Source organism: Pan paniscus, chromosome 18 (genome assembly GCF_029289425.2).
Source record: "Pan paniscus chromosome 18, NHGRI_mPanPan1-v2.0_pri, whole genome shotgun sequence".
In the NCBI taxonomy this organism is placed as follows: domain Eukaryota; kingdom Metazoa; phylum Chordata; class Mammalia; order Primates; family Hominidae; genus Pan; species Pan paniscus.
Genome location: NC_073267.2, coordinates 93,800,904 through 93,826,624, shown reverse-complemented (window position 1 = coordinate 93,826,624; position 25,721 = coordinate 93,800,904). Strand labels below are relative to the sequence as shown.

Sequence of the window (25,721 nt, the reverse complement as noted above, 5' to 3'; positions counted from 1 at the left end):
TGACAGTGCGTCATTATCTTTGGCCCTACAGAATACAGTTATAGTGTTTTTTTCAGTTACTACTTAGGTTAATTCTTTCCTTGGTGTCTTTTTAATACAGTTGGACTCATTTATTCATATTTGTATTCCTTTCTAGATTTCCCCCCCATCCTGGTTGATTATAACTTGTTATTGGGTGTGTGAAACATGACTGTGGTTCTAAGGATGTGTTCGTTTGTTCTTGCATTGCTATAAAAAAATACCTGAGACTGGGTAATTTATAAAGAAAAGAGGTTCAATTGGCTGCTGGTTCTGCAGGCTGTACAGGAAGCATAGCACCAGCACCTGCTTCTGGGGAGGCCTCAGGGAGCTTCCAATCATGGCAGAAGGTGAAGGGGAGCCAGCACTTCACATGGCAAGAGAGGGAGCAAGAGAGCGGGGAGGTCCCAGACTTTTAAACACCCAGATCTTGCCTGAGCTGAGCGAGAACTCAGTTATCACCAAAGGGATGGTGCTAAACCACCCATGAGGGATCTGCCCCCATGATCCAGTCCCCTCCCACCAGGCCCACCTCCAACATTGGGGATTACAAGTCAGCATGAGATTTGGAGGGGACAAGCATTTAAACCATGTCAGTTCCCACTCGCCCATTCTTTCTACCAGGCTTCCACACACGCCTTAGGTAACCATCACATCAGGTTTGGGTTTATCCTTCCCCCCGCCCCCACCACCCCGCAAATGAGCACATACATAGAAGGATAGCATCACTGTGGATATTGTTTTGGATTCTGCTTTTTTCAGTTAGCGTCCTGGAAATCTCTCCACGTCAGTGCATAGAGATTCTCCTCCTTTTTCACAGCCGTGTCCTGTGAATGTACAATCGTTTAAGCCACTACTTGTCTACATATGGGCTTTTAAGTTGTTTCCAGTATTTTGTAATTATAAACTTGTAGTGAATAACCTCAGGCCTGTGTGTCTTAGTTTTGTTGGAGGTGTTCCTTCAGGGTAAATTCCTAAAAATTTACCCTGCTCAGCATTGAGAGCGTCTGGTAGCTCTGTTAGGTAAGGTGGCACTGCTGATCTGGGTTGAGAGCATCGGGTAGCTCTGTTAGGTAAGGTGGCACTGCTGGTCTGGGTTGAGAGCATCGGGTAGCTCTGTTAGGTAAGGTGGCACTGCTGATCTGGGTTGAGAGCGTCAGGTGACTTAGGTAAGATGGCACTGCTGGTCCAGGTCGAGAGCGTCTGGTAGCTCTGTTAGGTAAGGTGGCACTGCTGGTCAGCGTTGAGAGCATTGGGTAGCTCTGTTAGGCATTGCTTTGTTTCTCTGTGGAAGGGTTGTGCCTGTTGGTATTGCATGAGCAGTGTGTGTGAGTGCCGGTTTCCCCAAAGCCTCACTGACAGAGTGCTCTGTCTTGCTACTTTTTACAAATCTGATTGGTAAGAAATGGTATTTCAGTATTGTTTAATTTGTGTTTCTCTATTTATGAGTGAGTTTGAACACCTAAGTCCATGTTTAAGAGCTTTTTATTTTTTCCCTTTCTTGTGAATTGTCTGTTCATTTCTTTTTCAATGGGGTTTTTGGTCCCTCTTTAGAGTTCTCGATATATGAGTGTTAGTAACCCTCCGTCAGGGATGCATGTTGCGGATTTTTCTGCCACTTTGTCAGTTGTCTTTTGACTTAGTGTAAGGTGTTTTGCCATGCAGTTGTTTTTTAATAGTCACATTTGTTACTCTTCAGCTGATGCCTCTGTATTTTGAGTCCTTAGAAAGTCTTTTTCTGCACTGAGGGAGGTAAAAGAGAAATTCACCCGTGTTTTCTTCTAATATTTGTTTGCTTTCTTTTATTTACTTGAAATTCCTTAATCCATTTGGAGTTAATTTTTGAGTATTGTTTGGAGGTAGGGATCTAATTTTTTCTTTTGCCAAATGGCCACCCATTTGTTAAAGCTTTTGTGATTAAAAAGTCCATCTTTGCCCCAGTGATTTGAGATACCGTCTTTATTATGTACTAAGTTTTCATGTGTATTAGGTCTATACCTGAGCTTTCCATTCTGTTCCACTGGTCTGTCTGTCCATGTACTGGTACCACACTGTTTTGATTTTAAAGACTTTATAGCATGTTTTAATGTCTGTTAGTGCTAGTTCCCCTTGTAATTTTTTTTTTCAGTGTTTTCTTGGGTATTCTTTTCTTTCTTTCTTTCTTTTCTTTTCCCTCTCTCTTTTTTTTTTTTTTTTTAAATGCAGCAGGGTCTTGCTCTGTGGCTCGGGCTGGAGTGCAGTTGCATGATCTCAGCTCACTGTAACCTCTGCCCTCTGGGCTCAGGTGATTCTCCCGTCTCAGCCTCCCAAGTAGGTGGACTGCAGATACATACCCCCATGCCCCGCTAATTTTTCTATTTTTAGTAGAGACAGGGTTTTGCCATGTTGCCCAGGCTGGTCTTCAACTCCTGGGCTCAAGCCGTCCTCACACTTGGGCCTCCCAAAGTGCTGGGATGACACGCGTGAGTCACTTCACCCGGCCCTTCTTGGCTATTCTTGCATGTTTGTTTTCTTCATATGAATTTTCATATCAACTTATTTAATTCTATGAAAGAAGCTTGTTGGAATTTTTGTTGCAATTGCGTCAAATTTTAAATGAACTTAGAAGTAATATTTTTATAATGCTGTTATTTTGTCTAAGAGCAAAGGATGTGTTTTCATTTGCTCAAGTCTTGTGTGTCTTCCAGGAGGTTTTACAGTTGTCTTCATATAGGTTTTACACATTTCTTGGTAAGTTTAAATATTTAATCTTTTTGTTGCTGCTGTAGATTGGGCTTTCTCTTCTTGTATATTCTCTAACTGGTTGATTTTATTTCTATATGTTAATTGCATATGCTGCTACCTATCTGAATTATTGTTTGAGTTAGTTTTACTATTGCTTCTCTAGGGTTTTCCAGGTATACTAACCTACCATATGCAAATAAAGATAGTTTTACATCTTCCTTGCCAATTCTTAAGGCTTCATTGATTATTTTCTGTCTAGTTGCATGGGCTGGTATATCTAGCACAGTGTTGAACAGCAGGGGAGAGAGTGGCTATCCTTACGTTGTTCCTAATCTTAATGGAAATGCCTCTTGTGTTTCTCCGTTAAGTAAGATGCTGGATTTATCCCTAAGGTGTGTATATCTATATATATATGTATATATTTTTTATTGTGGTAGATTATCTGTCTAGTGCTGTTTTTCTGAGCGTTTTCATGAGGACTGTGGTTTGAATTTTGTATGCTTTTTCAGCATCTAGAAAGGTAATCATATGAATACTTTAGACCTATTAATATATATGGTTTGTGATATTAATGAGTTTCCCAATATTGAACCAATCTGAAATAAATCCCACTGGTCTTGCTATGTTGTTTTCTTAATATGATGTTGAATTCTGTTTGCTAATAATGGTTTCCTAGTTAAATCATGTTGAATTAGTAGTCGAATTAAACTGATTACAGAGCACAGTTACCAGCAAAGTTTACAAACACATTTCAAGTAGAACAGATACCTTTGCTGATGCATACAATTGTAGTCACATGGCCGATCCATTCAGGATTTTAAAACTAGGTAGTACCTATTTCCTTTTCTTTTTCTTTTTTTGGTGAACTTCAGACTTGTGAAGGTGGTATCTGTTTAGATAACTTAACTGTGATATGTGTTGATTATAACTGCCTGTGAAAGTCACAGTATCCCTAAAGATATCCCACTTGGTTTCTTATATAGCAATTCAGTTGGCCCAGATACATCTTTGTTATTACAAACTAATAAAAAGTACTCCTTATACCGTAGTTGCTGTTTGAGAAAGGCTGGCATCTCCTGTAATGAGGTGAAGCAGTTGCGCAGAGCCGCCTGCCCACTGCACGTGGGTGCAGCTTGAGAAGCAGGATCCACGTATGCCTGGTGCTCTCAGGGAGGCCATCGTGGGTCACGTCTTGTCTGAAACATTTGTCTGTTCCTGTGTTTTCACCTGTTCGGGCGTAGCTGACACCGCTGCTGCACTAGGAGTGATGTGAACCCAACACAAACTCAGTTCAGATAAGGGGAAACCGTGAAACCAACATAATTGCCAGAGCACTTGTGTCAGCACTTCTGACACAAATTATGTTAGGGTCCCCAGCACCTCTCCCAGGCTCGGTGCTTTAGGGCTCACGGGATTCAGCCTGTGGTCATACTCCCAGCTAAGAGTCATTATAGTGGCACAGCAAGGATGCACAGCGGCTCTGTAAGGGAAAAAGATGCCTCACACGGAGAGAGCCTGGAGAAATCCAGGCGCAGCTTCCTAAGCTCTCCCCTCTCTCCTGCCAGGCAGGGTCTCACAGAGCTGGCCCCTTTCCCAGCAGCAAGCTGCATTGACATGTGTACGTGTTTGTGCCCAGGGAAGCCCTCTACAGACTCAAGTCCAAGTTTCCATTAGGGCTGGTCACGTACTCATTCTCTGCCAGTGACAACTCCCAAAGCTCCAGACTTGTGAAAGCAGAGGTGTCCCTGCACATCACACTGTCTGTATAGACAGCAGGCTGGCACAGCGGCCTTATCTGTGCAGGAGCATTCCAGAGCCAAGTTCCCAGATGCCAGCCTAGGGCAGCGCTGTAAGCAAGCCGTTCTGAAGCTAGGTCTGCTTTGTTAACTCTGTCTTGTACAGTTGTGTTGCTTCATTGTAGTTTTCTCATATGATCTACTCTAACACTGTATTCTTTATTTCAGTTTGAGCCCCAGCTACATAGATCTGACTGAGTGTCCCTACATGTGGCCCTACTGCTCCCAGCCCATCTACTATGGAGGAATGCCGACAGTTGTTAATGTCACCATCCTCAACGGCATGGGAGTCACAGGAAGAATTGTAGATAAGGTGAAACTTCTCTCTGACTTGGTCTCTGACTTGATGGTGAACTTAGACACAGCCCAGACCTTTAGGCCATAGTTATTTCTGCTGAAGTTAAAAAAGGAAAAGTTCTAGGCCGAGGAGAGAGGATCACTTGAGCCCAGGACTTTAAGACCAGCCTGAGCAACAAAGTGAGACCTGTCTCTACAAATAATAAAGAAATTAGCCAGGAATGGTGGTGTGTGCCCATGGTCCCAGATACACAGGAGGCTGACTTGGGAGGATCACTTGAGTCTAGGAGGTTGAGGCTGCAGTGAGCCAAGATCATGCCATTGCACTCCAGCCTGGATGACAGAGCAAGACCCTGTCTGGGAAAAAAAAAAAGGAAATAGCCCTGTCTAGGGTACCAGGGCTATTGGAAGTAGCGATTTGTTATATCCTAAGTCTGTTACAGAATAAGTCAGGGTATAAATTAATGAAACCAATTTTACTTTTTTGCTTTGGCATCTTGAGTTTGGCTCCTGAGTCAGCTAATTACATTTGATTTTTCATCTCTACAATTTTGCGCCTATAATTAAAGGCCGGTTGTAGTATTTCATTCTTTATTTTTTTTTTTTTTTTTGAGACAGAGTATCACTCTTATTGCCCAGGCTGGAGGGCAATGGCACGATCTCGGCTCACTGCAACCTCCGCCTCCCAGGTTCAAGCGATTCTACTGGCTCAGCCTCCCAGGTATCTGGGATTACAGGTGCCTGCCACCACATCTAGCTAATTTTTTGCATTTTTAGTAGAGACAGGGTTTCATCATGTTGGCCAGGTTGGTCTCGAATTCCTGACTTCAGGTGATCCACCTACCTCAGCCTCCCAGAGTCCTGGGATTACAGGTGTGAGCCATCGCACCAACCAGTATTTTATCCTTTAATGTGTTTGGAAGTTACAGTCTTTTTTTTAATACTGTTTTGTAAATTTTTAAAAATCTTAACTATGTAGACACTATTGCAATAATAAAAAATAGGGAAAAACAATAGAAAACTCGCTTCCAGCCTCAGCATACTAACTTGGCCACTGTTTTTTAAATAGTCTTTTCCAGCCCTTATCTGCAATACTTATTTTTTTTGTTATCATTTTGCAATTGGCAAAAATTTACAACTTTTTTGGTGGTTCTCATTATATCATAAATATTGAAAAATTCAGCTGCCAGGCGTGTTGGCTCAAGCCTGTAATCCCAGCACTTTGAGAGGCCGAGGCAGGAGGATCACGAGGTCAAGAGATCGAGACCATCCTGGCAAACGTGGTGAAACCCCGTCTCTACTAAAAATACAAAAATCAGCTGGGCGTGGTGACACACGCTTGTAATCCCAGCTACTCGGGAGGCTGAAGCAGGAGAATCACTTGAACCTGGGAGGCGGAGGTTGCAGTGGGCCGAGATCATGCCACTGTACTCCAACCTGGTGACAGAGCAAGACTCCATCTCAAAAAGAAAAGAAAAGAAAAGAAAAATTCAACTATATGCATGGCACCAGTATACTTCTTAATGGTTGTTTATATAGAAATAGTAAATTATAATTTGTTTACTATTTTCCTTTGAACTGTTAGGTAGTTTTCAATTATAAAGATTTCACTGAATATTTTTGCATATATGGTTTTCTTTTATTTTGAATTATTTCCTTAACATAAACTCCCTGGATTTGCTCCCTGAATCAGAGGGTGTGAACAGTCAAGGATGGCTGTTGGCACATCCTACCAAATTCTGTCCAGTAGAGTTACGTCAGCTTAGACTGCTGCCAGTGGGGTTCAGGAGAACATGGCTCCACCACACCTTCACTGGGTGATTTGCCTTTTTTTTTTTTTTTTTTTTTTTTTTTTGGAGATGAAGTCTCGCTCTCTCCCAGGCTTGAGTGCAGTGGCACGATCTCGGCTCACTGCAAGCTCCGTCTCCCGGGTTCACGCCATTTTCCTGCCTCAGCCTCCCAAGTAGCTGGGACTACAGGCGCGCGCCACCACGCCCGGCTAATTTTTTGTATTTTTAGTAGAGACGGGTTTCACCATGTTAGCCAGGGTGGTCTCGATTTCCTGACCTCGTGATCCTCCCGCTTTGCCCTCCCAAAGTGCTGAGATTACAGGCGTGAGCCGCCGCGCCTGACCTGATTTGCCTTTTAAAGTGTTTTTATTCCATTAGTGTTTTAAAAAATTGAGATAAAATCCACGTATCATGAAATTCACCCTTTTAGGTCGCACAGTTTGGTGGGTTTTAGTATATTCAGAAGGTTGTGCCAACATCTCCTTCAGGAACATTCCCTAAAAGAAACCTTATACCCATTATCAGCCACTCCTTCTTCCTTCCACCAGCCTTTGGCAACCAGCCTGCTTTCTGTCTCTGTGGGCTTGCCTGTTCTGGACTTCTCACATCAATGGAATCCTATAGCATCTGTCCTTTTGTGCCCAGCTTCCTTCCCTCAGCCTCAGGTTTTCACGGTTTGTCCACGCCGTAGTGCTGTCAGTGCCGCGCTGCTTCCTGTGTTGGAGTAGTGCTCCACTGGGCGGGTCGGCCACATGGCGTTTCTCCGTTCATCTCTTGCTGGGCATTTGGCTGTTTTAGGTGGTACATCTTTCAGCTTTCAGCTTAGATGGGGATAAAACGGGCGGCTTGTGTAATGTGCACTTCAGTTCTTTGTGGGGTGGATATCTTTGGTTGTGTTTACGAATTCTATTTCCTCTTGTATGAGTTACACGTTCATTTTGTTGGCCCACTTTTCTCCTGGAATTGGGTTTTTCTCTATCAATCCTAACATGATCGCCCTGTCATAGAGAAATTCACCGTTGCTGTGTGTTCAGCAAAATGTTCCTCCAGGTGATGCTCTTTTCCCTTTAATATTACTTACTGTAGTGGGGATTTTTTTCCTTCTGTAAAAGTTTTACATTTCATGTAGTTGAATTTTTATGTTTTATGACTTTTATTGTTTTGCAGATGAGAAACATCCTTCCAGAGAGATAATAAAATTTCCATTTCATTTTTCTACTAATTTTTATATATATGATTGTTAAATATTTAATTGTTTCATCTGTGTTAATTTGATGTGTTACAAGAGATGGGCGAAAGTTTTTCACTTGGGAACCAGTGGCTCCAAGAGCATTCTTTAAAAATCCCTTTTCTTCCTCATTATTTGGGACACCGTATCCTACAGATATTTTTCTTTTTCTTACTTTTTTCTTAACACACTGGCTTACTTGGGAAGTAAGTTCTGGCTGTGTGGATTGTGGAGGGAAATGAGTAATTTCGATTCGTCTGAAATACTGGTTAGTTGCAAGCTCTCACTGACGTCTCTTCCAGATGGCCTCTGCTCACGCTTCCCTTTCTGCTTTTCTCCCACCTGGAGGGTAGAAGGGTGGTCATCTCGCAGCTGAGCCAGCCCTCCCTCTGGCCACCTCTTTCCAGCTTCAGAATGTGACTCGGGACAGCTGGTGTCCCTGTCATGTTACTGCTTTCAATTAATGGGATTTTTTAAAGCATACAACTAATTGGGAAATAAACTTAAATCTGAGAGTTTTCATCTATGTAAGTTCTCTCAGTCAGATAAAGTTCTTCATCAAAGAACTTTTGACAAAAGTTCCCGTTTTATAATAGAAAAAAAAATGTCTCCATAAAATTGGAAGCTGTCAGAAATAGCGGTTTCTAGACTTTTCTAGTGATATGTCCGAGGCAGTCCATAGGCTGCTTTGGTTGTAGTTACTTAGTATCTGTGTATAAATTTTATTTTTCCCTATTTAGTGAAGTATTTCTCAGAACCAGTTTTGGTAAGAATTGAGTTTTTCTGGTTTCCATGTGTTTTCTCCTGGAGCTTTTCACTTGAGCCTTTGTCTGATTCCTTTTTCCTGCAGCCTGACTGGCAGCCCTATTTGCCACAGAACGGAGACAACATTGAAGTTGCCTTCTCCTACTCCTCGGTCTTATGGCCTTGGTCGGGCTACCTGGCCATCTCCATTTCTGTGACCAAGAAAGCGGCTTCCTGGGAAGGCATTGCTCAGGGCCATGTCATGATCACTGTGGCTTCCCCAGCAGAGACAGAGGTAAGGATATGCGGGGAAGTGGCTTGTTTTCTTAGCTGTTTGACATCACCTTTCAGGGAGGGACAGGCGAAATGCCTGGGATCTCCACTGGAAGTACAGTTGACAGATAGGCTTATCCTTGATGGCCACAATTGATGGTTCCAGGGCCTCCGGAGCAGCTGGAGTTTGAAGAAGTAGCTCAGTCAGTGAGTGCTAGTGCTTGCCGTTCTGTGGCCACACAACAGCAGAGAAGACTGTTTTCTACCAGATTTCAAGCTCAAAAGGAGTGCACCAAAAATATACGTTCTCTAAAAGGAAATGTAGGGTTAATCCTGTGAGGCTCTAGTAGTTTTTATTGATAGAATATGCCTTAAATTTTAACTGTTAAACTCTTTAAGTGTTTGAATGGACTTAGTTATGATACATGAATCTTTCATCAGACATTTGTTATTGGAAATTCTTGTGTTCAAATTATTTAGGTTAAATTGATAAATAGAAATGATGTTTTTAAACCTGAAAGTTTCTTCTGGGCAATGAGGGCATTTCAAGTTTCGTTTCTTTTTTTTTAGTCAAAAAATGGTGCAGAACAGACTTCAACAGTAAAGCTCCCCATTAAGGTGAAGATAATTCCTACTCCCCCGCGAAGCAAGAGAGTTCTCTGGGATCAGTACCACAACCTCCGCTATCCACCTGGCTATTTCCCCAGGGATAATTTAAGGATGAAGAATGACCCTTTAGACTGGTAAGCACCTCACAGGATGCACTTCACCTCCCCAGCCTCCGTGGTGGGAGGAGGCACCACTGTTCCCGCAACTCTTGGAAAGATGTTGCTTAGCTTCTCGTGGAGCCTGGACTCTGATGACGCTGAGATGTTCGGGCTTTTGCCATGCACTTAGGGCAGCCTGACTTCTCTTTTGAAACTTTCACAAGTATGAATATGCAGTAAAAAGCTTGAACTTCTCTTCTCCTTCCTTCTCCCATTGAGCCAGTCAGCAAAGCCGTCAGTCTTACCCTCAAACCGCATCCTGGATCCTTCCATCTCTGGCCTTCTCCCTGCTCCCACCCTAGTCCATGCCATTGTCATCTCTTGCCTGGAGCACATCAGCAGCTCCTGAGTGCCACTGCTGTGGCTGCTGTTGCCCTAAATTCCACTCCTCTTCTGGCAACCTTGGTAATCTTCTTAAAACAACTTCTAACACAGTTTGCCTCAAGCTCTCCAGTGATTGCCTATTCTGACTTCCTCACCCGGCCGAGCCCCCTGGTGTGACCCATGCAGCCCTTCAGAATCTGGCACTGCTTCCCCCCCAGTCCCCATAGCCCCTCTCCCTGTGCCTGTTCTCTGCAGGGCAGCTGGGCTGAGTTTCTCTTGGTGCATTAGCCAAGCTCATTTCTGCTTTTATGTTTGGACTGAGTTTGAACTCCATGCTGAAAGTAGGGGAAGGGGAAGCATTGAAAGATGTGACCAGGATAGTTACCGAGTCAGACTTGCCTTTTAAAATAAGATGTCTCTGGCAGCCACATTGGAGGGGCTCAGACCAGAGACGGGTAGACAGGAAGTGGTGGGAAGTTCGTAGACCAGGGCAAGCCCGTGGGCCTGCAGGAGAGCACCTGGAGTCTGTGCTGCTGAGAGGTGAGAATGAGGTGACCCCTAGAGGGTGTATACAGTGTCCCATAGGAAAGTGAGCTCATTTGGGAGGGACGGGGATGGAAAGTTGACCAGTGGCAGTGATATCAGTTAGCTGTGCCGCTGTCTCAGCACCGTGGCCCTGCGTGGCTTGTTCCAGCCTCCCTGCACTCCCGTGGCTGTTTGCTAAGCTCTTCTGTCAGCCACAGATGGTTGCCAGCAATTTACTTGAACGCGACTGCTACAGTGATGGTCCAGGACACTTTAAACATGTCTTTGGCCATTTCTTCTGGTCATTTTGTCTCTTTCATGCACCTGCCAGGCCCATGGTTTCTTCTTATCAGCCATTTCCATGTGTCCAGACCAGAGCACACAGGTCTCCTAAGCTGATGCCTGTGCCAGTGGGCCAGCCTTCCAGGCCTTCTCTGTGGGCCATGGCATGGTGCTCCTGCAGAGGCGGCCCTGTGGCCAGATATGCCTTTATTGCCAGTAAAGATCGATCATTTTGATGCCGTGGCCTATTGTTTTTCAGGAATGGTGATCACATCCACACCAATTTCAGGGATATGTACCAGCATCTGAGAAGCATGGGCTACTTTGTAGAGGTCCTCGGGGCCCCCTTCACGTGTTTTGATGCCAGTCAGTATGGTAAGTGGCAATGCTGTGCTAGCCAGTTGGTCTTTCCGCCCACTTTGGATGTTTGTTAAATGTTTGAGAAGTGAATCCCAGTTTTCAGTGATAGCTACCAAGGGAGTGTGCGCCGTGGGCCCCACAGCTGGGTGAGCCTGGGGCGAGGCTCTGAAACAGGTGGTGGTGGGTGTGACATTCAGCTGAAATACCAGACAGACTGATTGGAGACAGGGACATTCGTAGTCTTTTCTTTAAGTTAAAAGCAGCTCTGCCATATATTTTGCTCCTTCTCAAGTGAATGAAAATGTTTATCCTGAGCGCCGCAAATGAAATCAGATCACAGTTAGGCGCTGTGTATTGCTGGATCCTGGTCCTCTACTTTTTAGTCCCTTTTCAAGTGGTACAGGGTGGCACAAAGCAGACTGTTAGGTGTCAGTAACCTGAGGCGTGTACCTGGTGACACTGTTTCTGCAGTGGTGTCCTGTCATTCAGAGGCGGCAGTTCCCAGCCTTGGTTCTTTGTCCATCAGGCACTTTGCTGATGGTGGACAGTGAGGAGGAGTACTTCCCCGAAGAGATCGCCAAGCTCCGGAGGGACGTGCACAACGGCCTCTCGCTCGCCATCTTCAGTGACTGGTACAACACTTCTGTTATGAGAAAAGTGAAGTTTTATGATGAAAACACAAGGTACTGTTGATACGCATTGGTATTTGGATAAAAAATGTGACTTTTGGGGAATTCAGTTCTACCCAGCAAATACGTAAGTGATGATTTGACCTGTTGGTGGTCTTTCCAGTTAGCACAGACGCATTCAGAGAGCTTGACTAGAAAAAAAGCCCTTTCGACTGAGCGCGGTTGCTCACGCCTGTAATCCCAGCACTTTGGAAGGCTGAGTTGGGCAGATGGGTTGAACCTGGGAGGCCAAGGCTGCAGTGAGCTGAGATCAAGCCACTGTACTCCAGCCTGGGTGTCAGAGAGACCCTATCTCAGAGAGAAAAAATAGAACACAAAAAAGAAAATAGTCCTTTATACAGTAGAGGGGTTCTTGAAAGTTGCCCATGAAGTAAGATGTTTATTGAGTGTGAGTACTGTTAATAATATAGAGGGTTCATTGTCTTTCCTTGTTAATCTTAGATATGAGCTACTTCAGCTTTAAACTTCTGTTTAATTCTTTTCCACTCTCACTCTGTTACTGAGTATATATAAATTTAAATGCACCAAAGGAACTGTTTCTTAAAGAATATTTCGAGTAAGTTATCGTATATTTAAATATTGTATATTTACAATAATTAATTTATTTATATTTATAGTAATTAATGTACTCAACGGGAATAATGTCCTCCCCTTTATTGGGATCAGGGACTCCCAATGTATTATAAACATAATCACCTCTGTGTTTTGAATCGGTTTCTTTAGAATCTGTGACTGAACGTTTCTATGCTTCTTTCTCATCTTCTTCTCCTTCACTGAGCCTTGCTGGGTCTAGGCTAAGCAGTTATCTCTGGTGCATTTCGGTAAAGTACTGATTTTCATTTCATAAAATAAATTTTGCTTTAATTAATTCTACACATCAGCCGAAGCACTTAAATTTGCAGTTTTACCCAAACCCAGACAGTTGGTTTCAGTTGAAGCATTAGTGTGGAAGGACTGGATTGTGGCAGGAGAAATTGAGTTTTGTCACAGAGACTAAATAACTGTGTATGGAGTGTCTTCATTCCCTGTTCCCTGTGTGTCTGTTACCACTTTCCCAGGCAGTGGTGGATGCCGGATACCGGAGGAGCTAACATCCCAGCTCTGAATGAGCTGCTGTCTGTGTGGAACATGGGGTTCAGCGATGGCCTGTATGAAGGGGAGTTCACCCTGGCCAACCATGACAGTAAGGCTCTGTTTCCTGAGGGCGTGGTCTTAGGTGTGAGAGCAGAAGCTCTACACCTCTGAAGTCTAGATTTCTTGAGAAAGAGAATGATGATCCCTCAGTTAGCTGGAGTCTGTGGAAAGAACTCATCAGTATTTTCAAAAGTACATCTGTGAGGCTCTAGTCTTGTCCAGATTTTTTTTAAATGAAAATATTTTATGTAGCCATTCCTAATTTTAGTGCCACCTATTAGAGTCTTTATGTAATAGTCCCAAATAGGAACTACCTCACAGCTTCTTAATTATTTACAAAGTGCTATTCATGAAATAACTTTGTGTTTCCCGTGTAGGAAGTTCCCCCACAGATAAGGTTTTGGTAGCTGGTTTTGAGAACAACGTCTTAAGCATTCTTACTACCCATTCTGCAGGTCTGGACAGCTTGTTTTGAGCCTTTCACTGCTCTGAGTTATAACATCTATTCAGAAACCTAATGTTAATAGTATTTTTCTTTGATTATAAAATGTATTCAGAAACCTGATGTTAGTAGTGTTTTTTACTTGAATTTTGAGGAGATTACTTGTACTTTATGTGTGACAAGGCAATAGCAGCTCCTCCCTCAAGATTAAAAACAATTAAAAAAATACGTAGCATCTGAAGAATGTATTTTGGGTAAACGAGTAGCTATTATTTATTAAAGTGTTCGGCGTTCCTGTGTTCCCTTGACTTTGAACACTCTTTCCTAGTGTATTATGCGTCAGGGTGCAGCATCGCGAAGTTTCCAGAAGATGGCGTCGTGATAACACAGACTTTCAAGGACCAAGGTAAAGGATGCCATTCATGGGCCTTTTGCTTCTTCTTTCTCTCTCTCCCTTTTCCCCCGCTTCTCTCTCTGTCTCTCATCTGTGTCTCTCTTTAATAAAAGCTTTATTGCATATAATTTACATACCGTAACAGTTGCCCTTTTAAAGTGTACAATTCGGTGGGTTTTAGTGTATTTACAAAATTGTGGAACCATCACCATTGTCTACTTCCAGAACAATTTTATCACCCCAATAAGAAATCCCATACCCATTCGACGTTTTGGTTTCTTTTAAAATTTGTTGCAATGTTACTTGAATGGTACCCACCACTTTGGGAGGCTGAGGCAGGCAGATCACGAGGTCAGGAGATTGAGACCATCCTGGCTAACACAGTGAAACCCTGTCTCTACTAAAAATACAAAAATTTAGCCGGGTGTGATGGCACGTGCCTGTAGTCCCAGCTACTCAGGAGGCTGAGGCAGGAGAATCGCTTGAACCTGGGAGGCAGAGGTTGCAGTGACCCAAGATCATGCCACTGCACTCCAGCCTGGGCGACAGAGGGAGACCATCTCAAAAAAAAAAAACTACCTTCAAGGTTACTTGATGAATTTTTTTGTTACCCTTTATAAATTGTTCTGCTTCTGTGATTGCCAGATTACCAAGGTTTTAGAAAAATGAAAATGTACAAGATTCGTTTGTGTCATGCAAGTTTGTTACTGTGTATTTCAGAATGAGAGGCCCCCTCCCTTATAAAGTTGCCATTTTCTGTATGTGGAAGTTAAGGATAGTTTTATTAGTTGAAAACGTTGAAAAGAGAGGATTTCTCACCTTATCTACTTGCAACTGGAATATAGAACTTATTTTTATATTACCTGGAAGGGATTTTTTCCTTTTATCAAAAGCAAGGTTGATCAGTAACTGGATCTGTGTTTAATAGGTTATATTTCACCTTTAGGCACATGATGATTGTTTTCACAGTCACTTGGCCATGGGTTAGTGATTCTTTCTAAAAGCATTTCTCATAGACAGTATCACTTCAGGTTCTAGCTATAAACAAGGGATCAAAGCGGTGGTCTCATTGGCTTGTACCCTCTGGGAGATCCTTGTTTTTGGTTGGTGGGTGGGCAGAATCAGAAGTAGATTTAAGGATATGTGCTTTCTTTTGGTGTTCTACTACAGTGTGAAAATGAAATTTTTTAAAGGGGCATTTTATTCCCATAAAGACTTCAAGTTGAATAATCTTTTGGGTACAAAATAAGAATTTGAAAATAGGAATTTGGGTTATGCCTGATCAAAAAAGACCCTGATGGCAGAAATAAAACTCCCATCAAATACCACAAGGCAAATGGCGGTGAATGTGTTCCAGTTTTTCCTGACTGCTTCCCTCTTCCAAAGAAAGGCCTATTTTTTCTTCTACTCAGCTCCTAGTAGGATTCCTGCACAGAGAGCAGGGAATGTCACGTTTATAGAGCTACAGACATTTCAGATGTTATCAACACGGACAATACTAGATTCTGATGAAGACGTACATCATGTTCTAGTGCTGAGGAAAGCAATTGAATTAGGGGCAGAGACTCCTAGATTATCTGGTGGTGCCACTGATGATGCTGCCTGTGGCATTTATACATTTTTGACTTCTTGATTCATTACAAATTTTAAATTATGTCATCTGGGCAAAGATAGGAGGCTGTGCTATTGGAACATGTGTCTTTGTGAAATTAATGTAACCGATGTCTTAAACCTAAATATAAATATGTGGACATACTTTTAAAAATTAGTTACATTTGTCCTAGCTTTTCATAATAAAACGTGAAACCTGGGTATTAGTATATATGACTTTATTCATAGAGAAACCTGTGTGTTTAGCAAGATCTGCTGGCTGCCCTTTGTGTAGGTGTCTGAAAACATAGGCCTTTCAGGATAATAAGAGGGGACAAAATTTAGGTTTTTTTTAAGATAGAGGCAGCACCTTTGCAATTGTAAATATTATGTACTGCCATGGCAAGTAAAAATGAAAGTGGATAGATACGGAAATACACACAAAGTGAATTTTGCTAAAACAAATTAATGGCACTTAAGACATTTCTGTTCTAAAAGGCTTATTCTTAAGGCTTTTCTATTCTAAAAATTTGCAATGTTTTAATTGAATATTAGATTTTGTAAATGTGGTTTATTTGTCACGTGGATGAAATATCAGGAAATAACTCACTGCTCAGTGGAAACTCTCATGGCTGTTGTTTTTTGTTGTGTTGTTTCAGGATTGGAGGTTTTAAAGCAGGAAACAGCAGTTGTTGAAAACGTCCCCATTTTGGGACTTTATCAGATTCCAGCTGAGGGTGGAGGCCGGATTGTACTGTATGGGGACTCCAATTGCTTGGATGACAGTCACCGACAGAAGGGTAGGAAAAACGCGGATGGGCTTTGTGACTTCGGCACTCAGATCCTTTCTTCCCTTTGTCTCTGGAAAGGCGCCCGTGAGATGCTGGCAGATCAGCCGACATCTGTTCACTTGAGCCAGGCTCAGCTGGAGACGTTGCAGTCGCTTTGATTGCTTGGAATATTTTGATAGGTGTCTGAGTCTGCACACATTTAATAAGCAAAACAAAGCTACTTGTTCGGGCCATGATGCCTCTTCTCCATCTTCACCTTCCTGAGGCCAGCGAGGCGGGATCCCGCGTTCTGGTGGAGAGCCCCTTCCCTGACTTCCTTGGGGCCTGCCCCTCCCAGGCTTCCTACCCCGTGCTGCCTGTACTTTGTGGGCACTGCCACGAGGGGGCGCCCTTCTCTGGTCTGACTCACTCTTTTACTGGAGGGCTGGCTCTTGGCTGTCCTTCCAGACCTGGAATTCGGGCTTTTCTTAGCCTTTATCAGTGAAGAGCGTTTGTTATCTTGAGGCGTGAAGGGGAGGCAAATAGGCATACCAGTCCTCTTCCCTCCGCGTCTTTGTCAGTCTCTCGATGCATCCTTTGGATTTGGGGGCTTGAGGTTGGGCACAGACTATTTTTCTCATTTTGTAAAGGGGAGAAAGAATGGTAAAAGTGCTCCATGTTTTTACCTGGTGAGACGATAATGACACCAGGACTGAAAGGCAACCTTCTAATGCGCTGTGACCACTGGGGAACTCGAGGCACAGGGCGGGTGGTGAGTGACAAGAATGAGGCCCTAACAGCGTGCACTGAGAGGTGTGTGTGTGCCCCTCCGTTTCAGGCTGAAGTTGACTACATTCCTGGCATTTATGTCAATCCCTAGACTGGGATGGGTCTTCTTAAAAATCAAAAATGGGCCGGGCGCGGTGGCTCACGCCTGTGATCCCAGCACTGTGGTAGGCCGAGGTGAGTGGGTCACAAGGTCAGGAGTTCATGACCAGCCTGGCCAGCACAGTGAAACCGCATCTCTACTAAAAATACAAAAATTAGCCAGGCATGGTGGCGTGTGCCTGTAGTCCCAGCTGCTTGGGAGGCTGAGGTGGGAGAGTTGCTTGAACCCGGGAGGCAGAGGTTGCAGTGAGCCAAGATCGTGCCACTGCACTCCAGCCTGGGTGACAGAGCAAGACACTGTTTTAAAAAATAATAATAAAATAAAATTAAAATTAAAAGTGAGGGTTAAAGTCACAGTTAAAGGAGGTTAATGTTTTATTTCCACCGAGATTTTAAGACCTGAGATCTCCTGCTAAGAGTCTTTATTAAATTGTAAATGCCCGAGAGGGTCGTCCTAGGCCTTACATTTAAAACGGCAGCTTTTTTAATCTTTCAGGGGCATTAAGCACTTGACCAGAAGCGCCCTTTAATGAGAGGAAAGTACTTAATGGCATTTTTCTCACACGGATCTTGTCTAGTCCAGGTTGATGTTAGTGGAACTTGAAGGGGCAGACACAGGAGAAACAAGATGGAAACAGAAGCTCCAGGTTTCAATACCAGGTTGCGCCTTCCCTCTCAGAAAGGATCCTTTGTGAACGGGGCTGTTGCTAGCCCAGTGCCTCGACTCTGAGGTGTCCCTGAAAACAAATTGCCCTTTCTCTGCTGTCACACTTCCAGTGGTCAGGGCCCTGCCGACTCGAAGCCCAGCTCAAGTGAACAGATGCTGCATGGGTGTTGAGCCTTGCCTCCACCCCCTGGGGTGTCAGTACAGTTCCTTCTCCCCAGGAGAGCCTCTGGGACGCAGCAGGAGCCATGGCCCTCCGTTCTCCTCTCCCTGTTGCCCCTGAGACCCCACTCTCAGGCCCTTCTTTTCTCAATGGGTGTCACATGGTCTCACTGTCTCTGAATGAGCTCCATTCTGCCCCCGTCCATGAGGAGCTGAGTGTGGCACTCAAGCAGTTGGTGCAGCCTGGTGGACAGTGGTGCTAACCACCTGGAGCCCTGGGGCACTGGGAGTGGAGCCCTGGTCAGGTCATGGCTGTGTGTGCTTATCTGGCTGGGCTGGGCCACTGAGAATGCATGTCTTATGAGAATAGGGGAATCTGGGACGTGTTGGATTTACTTTGACCTAAACTCGTGACTTCTGAACTCCCATTTCCCCCACTTTTGGGGACTAACTTAAAAAAAAAAATTCCTTTAGAGATTTCTTGTTAAAAGCTAAATTCCGGGCCACGTGTGGTGGCTCACACCTATAATCCCAGCACTTTGGGAGGCTGAGGCAAGAAGATCACTTGAGCCCAGGAGTTTGAGACCAGCCAGATCCATTTCTGCAAAAAATAAAAAATTAGCCAGGCATGGTGTCATGTGCCTTCAGTCTCAGCTACTTGGGAGGCTGAGGCAGGAGGATCACTTGAGCCCAGGAGCTCAAGGCTGCAGTGAGCTATGATTGCGCCACTGCACTGGGTGACAAGAGCGTGACTGTGTCTGGAAAAAAAAAAAAAAAGGAATTCCTAAACAGGCTTGTTGACTTCGCAGACTGCTTTTGGCTTCTGGATGCCCTCCTCCAGTACACGTCGTATGGGGTGACACCGCCTAGCCTCAGTCACTCTGGGAACCGCCAGCGCCCTCCCAGTGGAGCAGACTCAGTCACTCCAGAGAGGATGGAAGGTGAGTGGATGGGCAGGATGCCTTGGGGAGGGAATTGGATCCAGCTGAACATGACGCTATTTCAGCCAGTGGCTGTGCCTGCCAGCAAGTGGGGCCAGTTTGTGTGCGCCGCTGAGCAGTTTTCGTAATGGCTGCAGGTAGACCAGCACTCGGCGGCTCTAACCTGCCGAGAGGCCATCCTTAGTCCCCAGAGGGCCATGATCGAGGACCCAGTGTGCAGCTGCTTTCCCACGTGCACCCCGACCCTCACACCCCTCTGAGTGTGTTTACCGTCCCGCTCCCACAGGTGAGGACAGTGGCTCCTACAGATCTTCAGGAAGAATCACCAACATTCTAGAGCACTTGCTAGGTCCCAGGCAGCAGGCTGGGATGCTCCCATGGATTACCTCACTGTCCCCTCTCAGTAATCCTGTGAAAATAGATATTATTATTCTCAGTTTCCAGATGAGGAAATGAGAGCTGAGAGAAATTAGATAACTGCCTGAGATCGCCTGGGCGGTATGTGGTGGTGGAGCCTCAACCCGCCTCTGGGGCCTGTGCTGGTGCCGTGGGGCCCCCAGCTGCTTGGCACTTAGTGGGGTGGGTATCAGTGCCTGTAAGTCCCTGGTGTGCTGGTCCTTACAGCGCTGCCCGTAGAAGGCTCATGGTAGCCAGAGGCGTCATTTAAAATTTTCCAGGAGCTGCGTTTAAAAAGTAAAAAGAAACACAGATGAAACTATTTTAATAATATACTTGAGCCCAAGACATGAAGAATATTAGAATTTAAACACGTGATACCTTATTTCAGTTGCTCAATAGCTACATGTGGTTGGCACAGTGGTGCAGATCTAAGAAATAGAAAGAATTTTGAAAATGCAGAGTGGTTTTTTATTTGGCCAGAGAATTAAATATTTTAGAAGAGAAGTATTTTTTCCATGAAACCGGTCTGTAGCTTAGATTTCGCAGGTGTAGCCTTGCGTGTGTCAGTGGTGGTCAGCAAAGTTTGACCAGCCAGTGCTGTGCACACATCTGCCCATCTTCAAGGGAACGGTTCTGATTTTCTCACCCACCTTCAGCAGTGGAAACACACATTGTCCGGGAGGAACCAATCAGGCGTGGCTCCTGCAGCTCATGGAGGATAGCTTAATAGAGCACAGGGGCTCTGTGCTGTGTTGTGGGAAAGCAGACAAACTCATAATAAGGCCCTCCTTTTTCCTTTGCATTTTAGTAATAGAGATGATTTTCTTTTTTGTTGATGTTGCTGCTAACCACAGGAAACCATCTTCATCGGTACTCCAAGGTTCTGGAGGCCCATTTGGGAGACCCAAAACCTCGGCCTCTGCCAGCCTGTCCACACTTGTCTTGGGCCAAGCCACAGCCTTTAAACGAGACGGCGCCCAGGTTAGTGTCCGCCTGTGCCCTTCCACTCTTTCCACGGGGCTTGTGAGTCATTGCTTCTCTTATAGGAGAAAATGGAATTTTACTGACATCACTGTCAAATCGTCAGATCTTCAAGCTTGTCATTTGCGACAGTTATTTAGTGAACCTCGTATTGGCCTTTGGAAATAGGCTCTTTGGTGGTATCCTGCATAAGAAGTGCTTTGGATAATTAGCATTTTGTTACATTTGGTTAATTCTTTTTTAAAAAGCTGTGATCCAACAGAGTGATTTCATGGGAGCTGGAGCTCTGAGTCCTGTGGTTGGGGAGTTGAGAGCTGCCGGCTGCAGTGTGTTCCCTGTTTCAGACACTGATGATAAGATACAGATAGTTCCCTTCTTCTGTCATCCCCGGGGGCCGCGGTTGCAGCCTGTCCAAGAAGAGCATGCTTCTGTGTCATTACTTCCTGTGCTGACTGTGACTGGGGGTGAAAGCACCCGCCTCCGATGGCAGGCTCTGACCTCTGCTGCTGTCTCCACACTCCTGTGTGCAGTGCCGCCTGGATCCCTTCTCCAGCTCACTGTCTAACTCGGCTTCTTCATTTGCATCGTTTCCTTTCCGTACCCAGTGTTTGAGGTGGACCTGCTGTTTCCCTCTGTGGCTAGGACCAGCTCGGCATGGCTGGTCCCCTTTTTCTCCAGATCCCACCCCCTTACTTTTTCTGTGACGTCCCTGGCCTGAACAGGACAATATAAGAAGAAAGGGGGAGCTTCTCCTAAGAAAGGGGATGAAGCCAGGGACAGCTGTCAGAGCTGTGCCCCTGGCCGGGCAGGCACACCTCCTACCCCATCAAGCAGGAGTCTTGCCCTCCGAGGCCCCCTGGCCGCCTGGTACCCGGCCCCTCTCCCCAGCCCCTCAGGCAGGAGGCTACCCTCTTGACAGGCCCCCTGCCTGCCTTCTTTTCCTCCAGTGATGGTATGGGGCCAGGGACAGAGGCCACCTTCCGTCCTGTAAGGCGAAGAGGAGAGTGCCCGTGTGAAGGTGGCGAGGCTGCCTTCCGCCTTTACTCCTCATCATAAACCGAAAGTGTCAAACACACCACGCACTGACCATATGTCTTCATTTCGAATATGCTTAATAGAACACAGGAAAATGGTAGAATCATCACATTGTCTCATCAGTAGCTTTCTTCCTGAACCTTAATCACTGGGTACTTTTCCATTCCAGTTCACATCTCATCATTTAAAAATTTCTGATAAGTTTCCATTTTTGCATCTTATTTATTTATAACCTTCTATTAGCCTAGCATTCAAACCAGCGTTTATATTCCAGCCATGGTCAGCAATTCATACTCAGTGAACAGTGTTAGCTGAAGTTCCAGAAACCCAATTATTCTCCACAGTGTTGTTCAGGACTTGAAGCAGATAACAATATCCTTTCTATCCTTGGCTGTCTACCTGTTCACATCAAATAATCCATCACATGCTGCACCGGCCCATCCAGCATGTTGATAATGGACAGCTCCTGGAATTCGATTTTCACAATCACTCAGTAATTCCTTCTTCTCAGTACGCTGCTGGGTTTTACATTTATCTTGCTTTTCACATCTTGTTGAAAATTATTCTCGGTCCCCAGAGACCTAGATCGACGCATATTCTGAGTCTCCAGAAGAGATTTGAGACCAGGAGACAGCTCCAGATGCTGTCAGCCCAGTGCTGGGGGCAGGTTTCCATCTGTGAAGTGGAGAGGCGCTTTGAGCTTCTTTGTTGGCATCAGGTGCCCATACCTAGGGCAGCTGTGGATGTGTCAGCGTCCTCCCTAAGAGGAACCCCTGCTCCGGTGGCTCCTCAGTCCTTCCGTCAGTATGCTGTAAAGCAGCCACATGGTAATGGGTGTGGACTGTTACCATGACTGCTCCACTAGAAAGTGCCATCACCAAAGAATGAGATTCTGGAACAGGATATCACTGTTAGAATGGAAATATAGCCCATATATATTCAGCTACAAAGTCATAAAGCCTAAATGTCATTGATTCTGTAACTTAACACTGTCAGTTTAACTTTCAGACTGATTAAGCCTGAAGTGTAAAATTAAATCCTATAAAATAGGGCGGGTTATAATGAGTGCTCATTGGCATTCAGGCAGTTGCCGAGCTGGGAGTATCGAGTGGGAGTCGTCTCTTGCCTGCCTAGGGAACCTCTACTCAGACCAGCCCTTGCCCGCCAGCTTGGCATTGACTTTCAGCCTCATTGCTGATAGGACTGGACGTCTTTGCTTTCACTTGCCCAAAGTGAAAGAGACAGGCCGCCAGTTTCCAAATGAATAAATAACAGAAAAATAGAGAAATTTTAATTTGCAAACTTACTGTATTCTTCCCCCTCACTTAAGCCAGAGTAGTGTTTTTCCCATCGCGCTCTTCGCTCTAGCTCCGGTGTCCTCCCAAGCTCTGTGCTGCTGTTGCCAGCGTATCAACCTCTCTCTGTTCTTCGGGTCTAAGTTGTATTGGCCTGAACGAGTTTTTCAGATCCCAGAGTTAATAATGATACTGTGCACCACAGAGTGCAGAAAGCGCACACGTTCATTTGATCGTCCCCCGCCTGCAGGCAAGGCAGATGGGGACCCCACGTTTTGCTGCTCAGACTCTCTCCCACTGTTGGTTCCTTGTATGTTTCGTATTCTCCCTGGAGACAGTGGTTTCTTCAGAGACAAAGATGCTGTCTGGTTCCCGGCACCAGTTTGCCCACTTCCTTATATGCAGTGGTTGTGGAGTCACCGTTGCCTCCGAGTGCTCCAGGCCTTAGGGAGAGGACCTCGATAGCACCAGGCTCAGGTCCACTCAGCAGGCTTCAGCTCCTCCCCGCGACAGGCTCCTTCCAGGGCCTCGCTTGGAGTGTCCTCCCGAGGCGCTTGGTCATGTTTAGCTTTATGCAAAAACAGGCTCCTGCTGGTCATATTGTAAACTCAGTAGAATCTCATGAACAGGGACTTGATTTTGATCTTTCTCTCTCGGGACGTGGAAACGGCCACCACAGTTGCTGTCAGTGGCATTTAGGTGGCCGTGGACGCAAATAGCATTTCACATCTCCCCGTAGATCACTTGCTCTGTCTTGAGTTTCAGTTGAACTTCCTAGACTAGTACCTAGACTAGTACAATGGCTTATTTTTATTTTGTTTTAATCCATTTTCCTGAAGTAACCTTTGGAAACATCAGAAGCTACTCTCCATCGACCTTGACAAGGTGGTGTTACCCAACTTTCGATCGAATCGCCCTCAAGTGAGGCCCTTGTCCCCTGGAGAGAGTGGCGCCTGGGACATTCCTGGAGGTGAGTTCTCGGCTGCTTTGTGATTGTGCTCAGCCATCCTGTATTTTGTTCAAAGGAGTCTCCCTCCCTCCCCCAGGAGGCGGGCCAGACTTTCCCTGTCTCTGCCTTCCTGGGAGCTGTGGTGGCCTTGGCTCTTGGCTTCTTTTGTGGCACAAACTAGCATGAACAAGGGCAGCCCTGAGAGATTAAGAGATGGTTGTTTCCCTTAGAAAATGCTACCTAGATTTTCACATTTGAATTTATTTTACAATGGCTGGGTGATCTACTTAAACATGTTCAAAGTAACTTGCACGCTCTTTATGAAAGTTCTGCCAGCCACCTATTATGTCCCTTACAGGATGCCTGTCTGCTGGTTTGGGTCCCAGCCAATGGCAGCAGCCGCCCTGGCTCCCAGCCCTCAGCCCAGAAGGCCCCTTCAGTTCTCTGCCCTGCCCCCCTGGGAGGGACTTGACTGAGCTGGGGGTGTGTCCCTTAGGTGGTCTCATCCTGTCTGTCTCTCCGGGCATCCTGACTGGCTACATAGACTGCCTAGGGCAGGTTCTTCTCCACTACCCAAGGCAATTGGTACCAGGCCTTTCCAGCCGAGCCTGGGCAGTTCTTTTGCTCTAGCGTCCCCTGTACTCTTCCAAAGAGTTTACAGCTACCAAGAGGAGTTTCTCTGGGTTCCAGGAATTGTCCAGAAATGGGATCAGGAAGGGGCACCCCTGTCTGTGCAGTCCAGCCCTGGACACCGCGTGGTGGTGCCAGGGTCCTGAGGGCCTTGCGCATAGGTCATGGGGTGCGCTGAAGGTAAATTCCAGAGCCCTTGGCCTTGCCCAGTCGTATTGACTGAACCAGGGTCCTCTGATGGCCTCTCCTGGCTTTCAGCCACACGTCCCCTCCATGAAGGGCTTTCCCAGAGGTGGGGCACTGCCAGCGGTGCTTCTTCCACCACGCCCCCTTTCTCCTCCTCCCACTCAGCTGGAACCACAGGCCCCTCCTTCTCCCCTGGATAGAGACGTGCCCATTTTCCCTTGTGTTTAGAGAAACACAGAGCGCCTCTGGGCCTCCCTTCGGTAGGTTGTGACAGAAGCATAGCTGGGCCTGATCATCCGTCTGCGAGGATCCCAGGGAGGAAGGGCAGCAGAGATCCACCGAGCCTCCACCCCACAGGAAGTGGCTGCTCTTTGCTCTCATCCACTCTTTATTAATAGCCTGGGTTACTTTAGCTAAGGCTTAAAAATGATGTACGCCCTGCAAGCCCAGCTAGTGAAATTAGCTCGCATTTAGTTTCTGATGAATCCAGCTGTCATAGAAAAAGGCCGTCATGGTATCTCTGTGGCGTTCCTGCCTGTTCAACCGGCTATCCTCTTACAGGGATCATGCCTGGCCGCTACAACCAGGAGGTGGGCCAGACCATTCCTGTCTTTGCCTTCCTGGGAGCCATGGTGGTCCTGGCCTTCTTTGTGGTACAAATCAACAAGGCCAAGAGCAGGCCGAAGCGGAGGAAGCCCAGGGTGAAGCGCCCGCAGCTCATGCAGCAGGTTCACCCGCCAAAGACCCCTTCGGTGTGACCGGCAGCCTGGCTGAGCGTGAGGGCCAGAGAGAGCCTTCACGGACGGCGCTGGTGGGTGAGCCGAGCTGTGGTGGTGGCTGGTTTAAAAGGGATCCAGTTTCCAGCTGCAGGTTTGTTAGAGTCTGTTCTACGTGGGCCTGCCCTCCTGTGATGGGCAGAGGCTCCTGGTACATCGAGAAGAATCCTGTGGGTCCCGTCAGGAGGGACTTAGTGGCTCTGCCGCCAGTGAGACTTCCCGCCGGCAGCTGTGCGCACCAAAGACTCGGGAGAACTGGAAAGGCCGTCTGGGGTCTTCTGACTGCAGGGGAAGGATGTACTTTCCAAACAAATGATACAACCCTGACCAAGCTAAAATACGCTTGTTAAAGGCTATTTTCTATATTTATTGTTGGGAAAAGTCACTTTAAAGACTTGTGCTATTTGGAAGCAAAGCTATTTTTTTTGTCAGTGGAATGCAGTTTTTTTACTATTCCATCATGAGGAACAACATAGATTCCGTGATCTTTTTAATGACAGTACAGACTGAGATTTGAAGGAAACATGCACAAATCTGTGAAACATAGACCTTCGCTTTATTTTTGTAAGTATCACCTGCCACCATGTTTTGTAATTTGAGGTCTTGATTTCACCATTGTCGGTGAAGAAAATTTTCAATAAATATGTATTACCCGTCTGAAGCTTAAA

The 25,721-nt window shown here is 45.7% G+C and overlaps 1 protein-coding gene across 2 annotated transcripts in view; it reads left to right on the top strand.

Annotated features, from left to right (window-relative positions):
• The window catches only part of MBTPS1 (membrane bound transcription factor peptidase, site 1), a 63,091-nt gene extending 37,370 nt beyond the window's left edge, over positions 1–25,721 (top strand). For both annotated transcript variants that reach the window (XM_003820873.5, XM_055100492.2), the window contains 12 exons: positions 4,707–4,851; positions 8,704–8,892; positions 9,441–9,613; positions 11,028–11,143; positions 11,655–11,811; positions 12,876–13,000; positions 13,722–13,799; positions 16,037–16,177; positions 18,671–18,802; positions 20,056–20,182; positions 23,352–23,482; positions 24,839–25,721. In XM_003820873.5, the coding sequence (XP_003820921.1) occupies positions 4,707–4,851; positions 8,704–8,892; positions 9,441–9,613; positions 11,028–11,143; positions 11,655–11,811; positions 12,876–13,000; positions 13,722–13,799; positions 16,037–16,177; positions 18,671–18,802; positions 20,056–20,182; positions 23,352–23,482; positions 24,839–25,035 (1,711 nt within the window). In that variant the 3' untranslated portion in view covers positions 25,036–25,721. The remainder of the gene's footprint in view (positions 1–4,706; positions 4,852–8,703; positions 8,893–9,440; positions 9,614–11,027; positions 11,144–11,654; positions 11,812–12,875; positions 13,001–13,721; positions 13,800–16,036; positions 16,178–18,670; positions 18,803–20,055; positions 20,183–23,351; positions 23,483–24,838) is intronic.